This window comes from Dufourea novaeangliae, unplaced genomic scaffold (assembly GCF_001272555.1).
Source record: "Dufourea novaeangliae isolate 0120121106 unplaced genomic scaffold, ASM127255v1 scaffold39, whole genome shotgun sequence".
NCBI classification, from domain to species: domain Eukaryota; kingdom Metazoa; phylum Arthropoda; class Insecta; order Hymenoptera; family Halictidae; genus Dufourea; species Dufourea novaeangliae.
Genome location: NW_015373918.1, coordinates 1,387,493 through 1,401,358, shown reverse-complemented (window position 1 = coordinate 1,401,358; position 13,866 = coordinate 1,387,493). Strand labels below are relative to the sequence as shown.

General features: G+C 43.8%; 1 protein-coding gene across 1 annotated transcript in view; it reads right to left on the bottom strand.

The window, feature by feature from the left end:
- The window catches only part of LOC107194426 (cell adhesion molecule 2-like), a 30,915-nt gene extending 18,005 nt beyond the window's left edge, over window positions 1–12,910 (bottom strand). Inside the window, exon 1 of the mRNA XM_015584048.1 lies at window positions 12,850–12,910. Coding sequence (XP_015439534.1) covers window positions 12,850–12,910 — 61 coding nt within the window. The remainder of the gene's footprint in view (window positions 1–12,849) is intronic.
- Window positions 12,911–13,866: the final 956 nt, after the last annotated feature.

The following is a 13,866-nucleotide window of genomic DNA, read 5'->3' as shown; positions in this document are numbered from 1 at the left end:
AAGTGCCGTAAAAATGTGAACGCATAAATGCTTTATTGACGGGCCACCTGTTAACCTTCCGCGTTTAAAAATAATCGTCTTTGAGATAGAGTATTATCTAGTTTAATGAATGTAATGTGACTTTCATTGAACCTCACATTCTCGAATATTCTTGGATTATTTATGATAATATCGCACGCAGTAAGTATTGCAATTCTTTAATCTCTAACACTATTGTGCAGTGTAATCTAAACATCTAATGGTTTCAATTATTTTTACAAGCGAAGTAAGGATCTCGAGAACAATCAATTTTGAGATAAGTCCCTGCCATCCTCCATCCCCTCTAAATTTTGTGACACCAATTGATAATCACCCTACATAATATTTAAAGTGACTATACGTATTAACACGTATTCAATTATTTAGTGCATCCTATAATTTATGTACTTTTAAAATCATGTTAATAATTACTGCTGTATTGAATTAAGGTTGTAAAATATTTGATTTCATTTGAATAACGTTCTGTATATTTGCAGCTCGCTATACACAGCCGTTACCTGAAAATAAATCGGCGCCGCGGGGAACAGTCGACACGAGAGCACGGATAGATATTGCAACAGCTGTGGTTATTTCAGCATCATGAAGTGTACAAGGATAAGGAAGGCGCATAACGGTGTTTCGCGGGAAACCAAGACTTTTGAAATAGCAGATGATACACCACCTTCTTTGCTGCGATGACCTGATACCGCTGGAATAGTCGGGGAAACGGTGCAATGACGGAAACAAATATCTGTGCGTCGTGTGTCTACTGCAGTCGCAACTTTAGAGGAATTAACTTTCCAAAGTTCACTGTGGTTTTGTTTGACATTCGAACGTGTCTTATTCGAGAGTTAAACGTTCACAAGTAAACAGATTTCGTGAGACGGTTAACCGCCCACTGCGCGTCTGAGAGTGTTGGAACCAAGTCTCTCGCCCCTATTGTTCAAACCTCAGCCGAGATTTGTGCAAGAAGCTATACGAAATGAAGAAAGGTAACTGGTCAATTGAGACGATACTCGGTATCAGTCTATTTTGTACGTTTCGACATAATTTTACCTCTTTGACCTACGAATGTGAAATGAATATAGGAAAAGGATTCGATATCTTTTACAAGAAAATAAAGTTATGGGGAGAGGTCACCAGGTGTAACGCTGATATCTTAATGATTTTTATGATATTTTTCTGTATTTGTTTCAGCCGCGTATGGCCATTATTTTATCGGATATTTAATATTAAAATTGTAGCCTATACATATATGCATAAAGTGTTTCCGAACTGGTGGTACAACCTGAAAGGATGTCATTCTATATGTCACAATCAAATAGGTCGGAAATATACAGTTAAATTTTCTCGTAGGATGCTTCGTTTTTAAGATAATAAATTTCCGATATTCATCTAACTAATAATAAATACCCTGAAGGAAGTAGCGAAGGTGAACTAGAAAATAAGTTAATTGATTTTTCTTGGAATATTATTAATGAATTAATTCAGAAGTAGAAATCGTGCAAGAAGAAGAGCATTGTCAGACACATATGACACCTGGCATTTAATAAAGATTTTTAACACACAAAGAATTATTAATATACGATAAAAGAATAGATACGGGGGAACATGTTGTGTGAGTAAATCGTAAATAGCTACGAAGGATCAATATAATAGAATAATTACTTCATTCGGCGACAGACAGATTCTTTTTCTCGGTCTTTCCACTTTCAACGACGTTTCCAGTATAATGTTCGCGGTGTCTGCGTCACAAGCGACGAGTGTCAAAGGTCGGAATTACTTTCGAGTGGGAACCCCGATCCGACGACGTTATTGCCGCACCTTGGCCCAGCGGATTTGCACGAGAATCACATTGGCGTTTCGAGATTAAGGTATTTAAGGGACTCCGGCTTGTGGCGGCGTCCCCGTCCCTTTCGTATCCAGCCGCAATTTCTCGACCGAAAGAATCGAGGGGAGCGAATGAGAGACCGAGAGAGGAAGAGAAGATTCCTGTCTTCGTCGGTGATCTGAATATTTAGATCGCTCTGGACCACCGGGAGAACGACTTTTAGCCAAGCGTAGAAAGATCGTTTTCCTGAGAGTTATGATCTTATTTCCGGCACCCGTGACATCCGGTTTATAATTTATTGAGTTCAGTGGAGCTTATTGAAAAAAAATCTTGCCACTTTTTTTCTTCAACAGTCACAGTAACGCTCAGATTATTGTTCATCGTTTCAGGATCACACAATTCGACCATCATAACTACCCACGAATAGAAGATTTACTGTTCCTAAAGACAATTACAGTCGGAAATTTAAAAGTTGCCGACACTTCAACGCCATTCACGTGGCTTCAAAAACAAGTAAAAAAATGAAACGCCCATTTCAAAAACTCAGATGCTGAAGAACTTCATAAGAAAGGATCTAATCGATTTCAAATGTAGGTATACACGAACGCGATGACTCGAAGTCGAGAATGACCAATACTACGCCACAGCATCAAGATAAACAGACGGAGAGGTCTATTAATCTCTTTCTTCTAACGCAAGGGTACGCGAGAAAGGATTACAATTTATCCGACCGTCTCTTACGAGAAATTCCCCAGGAAGGAGCAAATTAATCCGCGCAATAAAGGAATTCGCCGGTGCTAATCGCGGCAGGGGCGCGAACGAGCGCGCCAAGAGAAATGAATACAAGCTGTTCTTTTCAGGTGGGGCGCGGTTAATTATCCCAACGCCACCCGGCTCACGTGCGTATTTAGTGTAAATCAGAGAATTAAATGGGGCCGGCTGGAAACCGCGAGCGGGCCACGTCGGTCTAGAAACGCCCCGTAAAACCCTGGCAAGGGCCGATAAATAAGTTCGATAAGGGGTCTCCTTATCTTTTAAACAGGCAATGTAATTTAATCACGCGGGGGCGGTCGCGTGACCTCGTCCACAGATTTGTCTCCGCTGGCCAGCGGACGAAGCTATGCGACCCTGTGCCGCGTTATTTTTCCCTGGATTCTTTTTTCTTTTTCATTTTACCTCGTCGACGCAGATTGCGGGGAAATAAATAGCCGGGGCCGCGCGTACGCGTGTACGTGGCCTGCTCACTCGCATAACTTTCGCGCCCCGTCGCGGCCGAGGGATGATTTGTGGACGAGGAGAAGATGCGAGCAAAACGACGGGAATATTGATATACGCAGCCGCGATAAGTTACGTTCAGTTTTTTCCATTTTCATGCGGGACTCGTGCCTCGATAGGATCTTGGCGGACTGGATGTGTATTTGTGAGACTCTTGGTAGCAGAGAATAGTCAGGAATTGGAGAATTGGCATCGTTGAATTTCATTAAGGGGTGGATTGAGCCTGTCGGAAGATAAACTGATCAATTATTACATTTTTTGTTGTTTATTTTGTACCGGATGTTAGTGAATCTACAGTGACTGAAAAATTTGTTCACGGATGGCTGTCGCACTTATTTCACTAGATTATTTAACAGACTACAAACCTTCTTTCAAAATTAAGAAAAATTTGTAAAAAGTTTGTAAAAAGTTTGTATAAAATTTAAAAGTACAAAGAAAGTACAAATTATGAGGGCACATAAATGGACATTGCGTAACAATTTGTACATTTAATTGTAATTTGGAAAGTATATGATCAAATTCGTGAGTCACTGTATGTACTATGGAATATTAAGGGTGGTAGATCAAGAGTGGGATCATAAGATACGTTTGACCGACGTGAAAAGCGACTAGGTTTCTTCATTACAAGATCATACTGTATCGTTGGTCATACTTGTTAATGGAGGATATAGTTAATTTCAGGAATAATTTTAAACCATGTTCATATGGTTTGAAAACCTTCCAAACTATTAACCAATGGCAAGCAATATACTATAAAACCACCCTGAAATTCTTATGTATTGTGGTTAAATTAAAGACAAACCGCGTATGCCATGTCTGAAATCTTGTTGAGAAATAATGTTTCTCCAGAAAAAAATAGATTATACTCCCTAGAAGAAAAACCACTTCGTTTTTATTTTAATCATAATACATAAAGATTGAAAATTTTAGGGAGATTACTAATGCCACACAGTGTATTGTGAATATAAAAAGCGAATTGACGTTACAGAAGGATAACGCTACCAAAAAGAATAGAAGATACTCAACAACACGCAGATATTCTAGTACTACCAGCAGAATTCTGTAAATATTCAATTATTCCTGACATCGCGTTCCCCAGGGCAGCTATTTCTGCAACGTGAAACTGTTCCACGCCATTAAATCTCTTTTTACGCGTCTTCGGTACCAGTTTCCGACAGTTTTTTCTGAAACCATGAGGGTGAGCCCCATTCCGAAGGGGATACAAGATAGCTCCTAAGCGAAGCAGGAAGGATTTTCATGCTAAAAGTGTATGCTAATTATGCCGGGGGGCACGCACAAGGAAGCGACCTCCCCGGAGAAAACGGCGGATCCGTGGGGATGCGTGTACCCGCCGGTTAAGAACGGGATAACGTTAACTGGAGTTATCATAACTGGGCCGCTTGCATTGCTAAAACAGTTATGCATTCAATGCAAGTCAACGAGGCACGGTTCCCATTAAACGACTGCGTCGTTGAACGGAAAGGTCCGGGAAATTTTAGATAATCGCGAGCACCGTTTCAATTTCGCAAACCGACTGAGAGAATCGCGAACGAGTTTAATAATGGAATAACACATGAGACGAACTTTGAATGTGAGACATTCGAACGGAATAAACGAGAATAACGAAATGCGTTCAATGTTTTGTCATTCGTTCGGTAGAGATTTTCGCACGGGTGAAAAAAAAAAAAAAATACGGAACTCACCCGATATGATCACAGGAAACCCTTTTAGATAGTGAATTACATTGGCGCGATAATAAAAACCGTGGACATAGCTCGCGGGAAAAAAGGTAAATTAAAGCCGTCCGGTTTGCCGGTGGAAAGCTAAAAATCAACTGGAAAATTTGAATAACAACGACTGGAAGGGGCAGGAGGGCCGCTTTTGTAATTTATTTGGCCGAACAATCGCCCAGTCTCGCGGCGCACTAGCCGCGTTATTTGTCTCGTTGCCGCACGAAAGTTCCGCTCGCCGGGGCAATTATAACAACAACAACGAATAAACAAGTCTGTCGCGATTGCTGGTCCACGGCTAATTTAAAAGCGCGTCAGAAACGGTGGATGTCGAGTGAAAGGGTCGCTGGCTATGCACTAACGTCGAATAAATATCGTGACAATTTTCATTCCGATAATACGGGGAAAAGGACGGGAACATTTGTCCATTCCAGCAGAAACTCGAGAACGTCGATCAATTTGTTGACAAGCTCGAGCACAAAACTGCACAAACGATCGATATGATTAGCTTCATATATGAGTGAATATTCGAAAGAACCGACCGACACGAGTTCACGTTTCATCGAACGGAAACCATCGTAACTGACATCGAATTCCATCGTGCGAGAGAATCATTATTGAAATTACGAAGGCAATAATGGGGGTGACCGGAGGGAGGCGATAACGAATGGCCCGGGGATCGTAGTCACGGGGCGGTCAGAGGGCTAATATGCGACGCATAGAAAAATCTCTTTTGAAAAGCTTTCCTTTTTTTACTCACATTTATAAATTGCCGTATTACCGTAGAGGGAAGCTCGTCAAGGCGTCAGAGAGCGTTCCAACTCACGTCCTTGCAATTTATCGGCGCATAAGCTGCGCTGTATCGGGCCCTATTAGACCCGTTAACGATCGGGGATCAGATTTCATTGGTTCGTTCCTACGAAACGAGCTTGCGTCCCCTTTGCTCGGTTCGCACGACCAAAGTAAAGAGGAAAAGGGAAGAGTAGGGAGGAGGAGAGTAAAGACGCGCGCGCTAGCAGAGGCAAAAAAGACGCAAAACGAGAGAGTTCAGGGGGAGTAGCAGGAGATAAAAGCAATTAATTAAGGCTCGAAGCCTCCCTCCATCTTCCTTTCCCGCGCATCCACCCTACTTATCACCCTCCCAACCCGTCGACCGTGTTACCTTTTCCTTTTTCTTCCCTTTTCTCGCGTAAATCCAACCTGCAAAGGTCGATCCTCCGGTTCTACGCCGTGAAAACGCGCCGATGACACTTCCGGATCCATTATGGGACAAGTGGGCCGCCACGTCGAGAAATAATGGAACGGCCATGATTTGGTGAGTTTATTGTCTCTCGTCACGTGACACGGAAATGCAGCAGGGAGACTGGCGCAGGCTACTCCCCCTTCCCACTGAGTTTAAGCGGGTCGAGGGTGCTCGCGCTTAGGCTCGTAATTAAAACACGCCGGAACTTAATGTTTCCTGCTCGCGAGAGTTTTCAAGTAACGAACCGCGGGTGTACCGCGTGGCAGTTCCCCAAGGCTGATGATTTGTTTCGAATGATTTGTCCGAGTGGACTTCAAGAGTTCTGGAGTAGATTTATACCTGGAGCCTAAGCGTATTTGGAGGCTTTAGACGTGGGATGAATTTTGAAAGCTCGTCCACCAGTTGGCTGCGAGTAGAGGTGGGCAAATCGTGGTAGGGATTATGATTTTTAACAGCTCATACTACCGGTGTTACTTTGAATACTGTAGACTAGAATTTTGGGTAAAATTTTATTGGAATAAGGGATGTAGTGTAATGAGTGTCAATCCTTGATTCACTGATTATTTATTCGGTCACACTCCCTAACCTCATTCACGCTAAAGTACAGTGATACTGTCATTTCATACCAGTTATTGATATAAACATTAGGTTCATTTTAAGTTCGGAAGGAATCTGTTTTGGCCAAAGTAGCCAATACAGTAGAACATCGATAGTTACAACCCCGATAACTGACTGACAAACCTTGCCTGTTACATTCCGTGAACAGATACTATTAGGTGGACTAATAAATAATCCAATATACTAGGAATACAACTTTTATTCAGAATACCTTCCTCATCGTTTAGTCAAAATGGCGGAGAATGATGCAAACAATTAACGAACACTATGGAGATAGTACAGGGATTTGAACTGTCCCAAAACAAGTACAAACATTCACAAAAAAATAGTAGACTACTTACTAATAGACCTAATAGGAATGGTCGTCTAGTTACAAAGAAACAAAATGATTAACGGTAATCGGATAAGAAGTATCGATTTTAGTTGTTATAGATTCCCTCGGTAATTACACACAATATCAGCCCCTTGTCCGTGCAACTATCGAGATTCTACTCCACTACAAACACCACTTAAAAACCCAGACAGTACTTAACAGAAGATTTTTCTCCGAACGCTCACCGTTTTAACAAAATTGCATTTCCACTCGTGCCTCAAGAAATAGGATCGGCGCAGCGTACCGTAGTATTAACCCACTATTTCGCCCATGCCCCGTGGTAGGTTCTGCTGACTACGCTATACAGAAAGGAACAGTTCCCCCGCATCGTGAAACCCGGCCTGGCGCGTTTCGAGGGACCCAACGATAAACGGTAGCACGGAAAGCTAGCAGGGGCGTGAAAATAATTACCGGGCACTTTATTCCCATTCGTTGGAACCCCGGTTCCCTTCAGGCGCTAGGAAGGGACGAAAGGAAATCCAGGGCCGGTAACGAGCCTCGCCCTGGGCTACGGAGTACGACTTCGGGCAAACTCCCGTCGAGGAAGCGGCGTTTTATTATTGCGAAAAGTTATTTCAAGGTTCGTCATACTTTCCGGGGTTTCTTAAGGCGGCGGGCAAGAGCGGTAGAGTAGCTGAGGGGATAAAACGATTCCGAGGGAATGAAGTTTCTTCGCGACGAACTTTCCGGATTGACGGAGCACCTGCCAGCCGGGGGCCAGAAGTTTATTTTAAAATAATACGCTTCCTCGCCCCACCCCCCTCTCCTGCGCTCAGGGCCGTCGAACGCTTCGCGAAATTTTCGTCGAACCGACGTCGAATATGAAATTAGCGAGCGATAATGGATAGCGCTGAGGTCGGTCCACCACCACCAGAGAATCTCGAGAAAGTTTCAGCCTCGTCGCAAGTTTTTTACCCGCGACACGCTCCGTCGTTCGACGTCCCGAAACTTCCCTCACAATGGACTCACGACCATAATTAAGTCGCGAGAAAGCTGAACGATGCAACTTACTTACGCTCGTTTTACCCCCGATTAGGCGATCCCCCCCTTCAAGTCGTTTCTTCTGACGGTCGACTTCAGTGTCTGACTGATAGTCGCTAAAAACCGACAGACAGTTTAGAGTTGGAGGTGGACAAAATAGGTAATATTATTCGCAGGGATTCAGAGTGGGATAGGGTTTCGACGTTTTTACACCGGCGATACTGGAAAGTGAAACGAACTGCCGGGGGGACCCGTTCTCATTCCGCTAATCCCGGTAATGACCTTTTTCCCTCTTAACTCCACGCTCGAGCGGACGAATGAAAATCATTCTTCACCGGAGATTTACCTCATCCGCGGACAATGCGCCGAGTGCACCCCAGAGAACTGAACGGTACGTACCGCTGTTTCGAACGCGATTCTCGCTGGAAGAAAATACGATTCCACGGTTGTGTTTGTGGATGTCGGGGCTTGTGAACGTGTCGCGACAATTACAGAAGAGTAGCCCAGTCTCTCGAAGCAGCGTGGTTGAACAAATAATTTGGAACAGTCAGTCGTCATCCATGGCCTGTTATTGTTGTTGCAACGTACTCATGATAAGCTCGCGATTTGCCACTGCTCGTTGGTAAATTAATACTGCGGAGCTCGTTGGAAAGATGATATGATGGTGTATAGTGGTACATGGTTTTGAGTAACTTAGGCTTTAATACAATCTTAACAATGTGATGCTTGTATGTGTGTACTGGTTGTGTTTTGAGTGATCGATATGTTTTGTTCGATGTTTGAATGTGTTCTGAGTGGTGATTGTATTGGTGGTAAATGCAGGATTTTGGTTCGTGTAGGTTGTTGAAGAGGTGGTAGTAGCAGATGGTAAATGTGAGGCTTGGTGTATGTACAGTAAAGCATGGATGAGTGTCCGAAGGCTCCTGGGCACTGAGTGTTCAGTCGTTATCCCCACTGACTGGGTGCTTGACTGTTTCCACGGGAAAGCCTTCCAGTGGTGGGGATTGTGTCTGAATACTCAGTGCCGAGGAGCCTTCGGACACTCATCGATGATTTACTGTATTTCGAATTTGTGAAGTAACCAACTATTTTTAAACTTTGTGCAAGTACTTGCCCACATTCTGGAGACACTTGTATTCTTTTGGAAATTGCAATGTTTTCGAAAAATGGTAACAGTTCGACCGAATGCAAGAAGGAAATCCCAATCGTCCTCCACCCCCTGAAGACCAAGGCGACGGAATCGGGATAGTCCAATTTATCATCCAGATAAAGGAATCACGCTGGTTTCTCCGTCGACCAAGTTCGATAGCGTGCACCGAAACCTACGAAACTCGGCGGCGACGAAGCGAGGCAATAAGATAAGATTTCCGAAAGTTCTGCGCGTTGCGCGTCGGAGAAAGAAACAGTCGACGTGGAAGTCGACTCCGAATACCGCGCACGCAAACAATGCCAAGTCATTTTTAACGTTATCGTTTCGGTACACTCTGTCAGAGATAACTGAAAAATAGCAGCGAATCCCTAGTGTCAGGTGAATACTTAATTTCTGTCAGTTATTAAAGGTGAACAATAAGGACATTAACGAGCCCAGCAAACGTTTACAGCGAAACGTTGGCTGGATTTCAACCGCTTTCGGTAACACGAAACTGTCAACAAAACCGGACAGCCAAAGCTTCCAATTTGCACACCCCTGTTGCTTTCGAGCGACCGGAAATTTTCGCATTTCGCTGGCCGTTAATTTCCATTGGAATTGAAAAAGATTTCCAACCGATTCTACAGCTGCGAACGTACGTGGAACGTTATTGGAAGCTTTGTCCTTTAATTTTGCAAACCTTTCAAATTCCCTGTCTTTCCAATTGAACGTATGAACGAGTGGGTTCATTCAGTGAAGTGTATTAATGTCCCCCGAATAAATGAAATATTCAAACGACAAAGTTTGAAATCCATTTACTATTTAATTTAACTTCGTTACTGTCCGATCAATAGAATGTGAAAAGTTCTACTAAGCTCCAAAGTTTGGTTAACCAGTATTAAATGAAGCTATTGACATCGTATTATAATCAAATACCCTGCTTTCCTAAATACTCCTAGTTTGTCCCGAATCATAAGATAATACAAAGGCTTTTCGCTTTGTTATGTTTCTCGCAGGCAAGTGTCGCTCGTATTGTTGAGAATCAGTTAGCGTGGCGAGCATAAATGTAACGGGCATTCGTGAAACACGATGGATTTTATAACGACCATTAGCATAAACTTTATTGCTCCGTCGTCGTCGGAACATTGTATCGTTCTTGCCATACGATCTTGCAAAGTGAACTCGATGACGTCTAAGCTGATATTGCTGCCAGTTTCGCGAACAGCTACCCGTGTCGCTCGCTGACGACTACTAAATGAGACGAGCAGTTGTAATTAACACGGGAACAGCGCGAAATAATATTTTGTAATTAATTGTGATTAAAGTGAAATGCGTGGGTTCGATGATAAATTTGATCTCCAAGTGTACAGTATCGCCTCGTCGTTCGACGTGCACGCAAAACGATGGATTTAATGAAACGGAAGAATCGGCGCGATCAGTCGGAGTAATTTTCACCGTTAAAAATAACCGATCCATGGAGAAATGTGTGTCAGTGGGTCGACATTTCGGTGCCTCCCGCGACAAAGGTCGTTAGTTTTGTCACGTTCGACCACGTGTTCGTTGAATGAACGCCCCAGTAATGGCCCCTTTTAGTGACCGATTAGACGAATCAGTTATGTCTTAACGACGAACAAGGTAAGCATTGTGTCGACGGTAGTGTATACCGTGGAAATTATTCGAGATAACGGTACGAGGCGTTAACGCCCGGGGAAAGGTAAACTCGACGAGGCGAGTATTCGAGAAAAGTTAGTATTCTCGAAGGAGCCGTTGGGCTCCCGACGCGACGGTTTGTGCATGGTTTAATTTTCGCCATTTTCAACACGTTAATATCCGACGTGTTACAAAACGCATCGAATTTTCCTCACCATTGTCGCAGTTCTTTGGGATTCGTGCGAAACGTCCACAGATTGGAACCAGTTAGTCGAAGATGTACTAATTAATATCATTGGAACATTCTGATGAAAAATAAAAATAATATGTAAATTAATACCGCGTAGTTCGTTGGAATATGGTGTGATGGTATACGGCGATAAGGTGTGATTTGAATAATTTAACACTACTTTGTAACACATTTCAACTTCAATATTTATATAAATGTAACACTGTGCTGTATGTGAAAGTGTATACTACGTGTGTTTCTTCTGAATGAGAGATGTGTTCTTGTTGACGGTCGAATGTATTCTGACTGATGGTTGTACGCATAGATGCTTGTAGCAACGAATCGACATTTGATTGGTGGATAATGCAGTAAAAGAAGTGGTAATATGAGGTATATATATACATATACACCTCATATAAGAAGTATTATATCGTCTTCAATTAAAACCCATAATAATCCATACAAGCAGTAGTTTAATTTGTCCATTAATAAATACGCACATAATTAAAATTTTCAGCTAGATTGTCGAGGCTATTGTCGATGGATAAACCGAACCCAACCGATCTCACAGTGGCAAACAAGAATCCGCGATCTTCGGGTCTACCGGTAGTACCACAGCCGAGAATCACGCGGTCCCGAGACAAGCGTTTAATTTACCGGAGCAAACTTGGGAGCGCGAACAAAGTGCCCCGCGGGCGTCTAGTAGCGTCGAACGAAATTGCCGAAGTTGTTCGTCTAGAACGACAATGGCGTAAACGAGGTGTAAAGCGCGTGGAGGTGGTAGGGTAGGGGGGTGAGTACGTAGCGTTGTCCTGCGACGACAGCGACAGGGATGGCGTCGTCTAGGCGCATTTGATTCTCGGCTCGCTGTGACGCGAGAGACTGGTTAATTAGTTTACGTAGATCGATATTAACGGGCCTTCGTGTACCAGACGACCACCGTGTCGCTTTTCACGGCGGAAAGTAGAATAAAAAAAGGAATTCTCACTACCTCTGTCCCTCCACCGTCGTGTATCATTCCTGGGGCAGGGGCCACAGGCGACTGACTTATGAATAATGCATACGATAAATTCGCGTCGCACGCACGCATGCACGACGGTAATTCCATTAGCTGTACCATTTTGCCGCTCGATAGCCGCTACGTTCTCGATCGAATAACTCCTCCCGGCTGTCTGCTGGATCAGCCGAGGGAGTATTCGAGGCGGATTATTGCGCGCCTCCGAATATTCGCGGTCATTCCTTCCACTTGGCGAACACCGAGCCACTATTGTGCCTCCCCAAGACGTTCACTGAGTTTCATGGCGGTCGGAGAGGTCACTGTTTTCGTGTAGGATTAATGATACGACCTATTGTAGCGTATCTTCGCTACGTAGTCCCTGTTATCTTTGTGAATTCAGTTACTGTATTAACTTTCGTTGTATTGAGGTATTTGCCAGTTGAACCTAACTATGCTCTAACTTCTTAACATTAATCACTTTTCATTGTAACGTGACTTTGAGATCTAACATACATATCTGGTTTCATTTCTGTGTCATTATTTTACCTTCGATGGATCACGAATTATTTTCTAAAATACCTCAAGATCAATAAGACTTCGAATTAATTTGAAAAATAACACGGTCCTGTTTCATCTACTTGATTTTTTTATTACACTCTATGTTCGATCCTAACCCGTATACACAGTCCGTACAGGATACCTAACCGTTTACACCGCACAAAGGCGTTTCCCCGCAGTTCCCTCAATTGTCAAGACGTTCCCATTGAATAATTACCTTCGGTGCACATGAAGAGTATGGCAGCAATGGACAGCCTCGCCTGCCACCTCAAAGCCATGTCCGCTATTGTTTGATGGCACGTTCACTTTGGTTACTGTAAGCGATTCACATCCTCTTCACTGGATGACGACGCACCGTCCACGCACTGACATGTATTCGGCACAAACGCGGGAAATCCTTATGCCGGTCGTGTTGTCATCGCTATGCAACACCGTGTAAAAAAGCACTGTTTCACAGACGTGATCCCGAGGCTCAACTCGCGATCGAACGAATCCTGAATCACCTGGAGCGCGTCATTTAACGGATCCTTTTACCGTGGCGCGTGTCTCCTGTATCCACACGCAGCCGAAACATAAACGGCAACCAGCAGCAGCACCACACTCGCGGGAACGCTTTGAAAGTTTCGAGAGAACGGTATCTGGGTACCAGCTTGCGTACTAGTACCCACGGAAACAGATAACACGCGTCGAGAAAGTTTCCTCGTAACCGTGTCACGCAAGAAGTCAAGTCCCGAGTCGATTGTCGCGGCAGTCTGGGTCGTTTGAACCACTGTCCGATACGTTGAACTCTTCGATCGGTCCCCGAGGAGTCTTGATCCCCCCTTGCCAGTTGGACACCTGACGAATCCCAATCGTCTTTCCCTGACACCTTCCTTAGTCGATCACATGGAACACACCCCAGAAGTGTCTTCCAATCGTGGAGTTTGGCACGAAAACTTTATTATCATTGAGAACCTAGTTAACGTCTTTTGGATGAACTATGACCACATAGGGTACTGCTAGCACATCAACTGTTACACACGCGTCTCGGATAGTTTCAAACTACTGTATCCCAAGAATCTCGAGAAGACACTTCGAAACGAGATCAGGGTCGGTTGTCCGTGGGTTTCGAGGGTAGCCCACTTCAATGTTCTATCTCGTACAACTTAGTCAGCGTTCTCGGTGTTAACAGATCATTCAGTTTCACGGTAAGTGTAAGAAGTTTCGCTCGTATACAGGCCCCGTTCAGGGCACA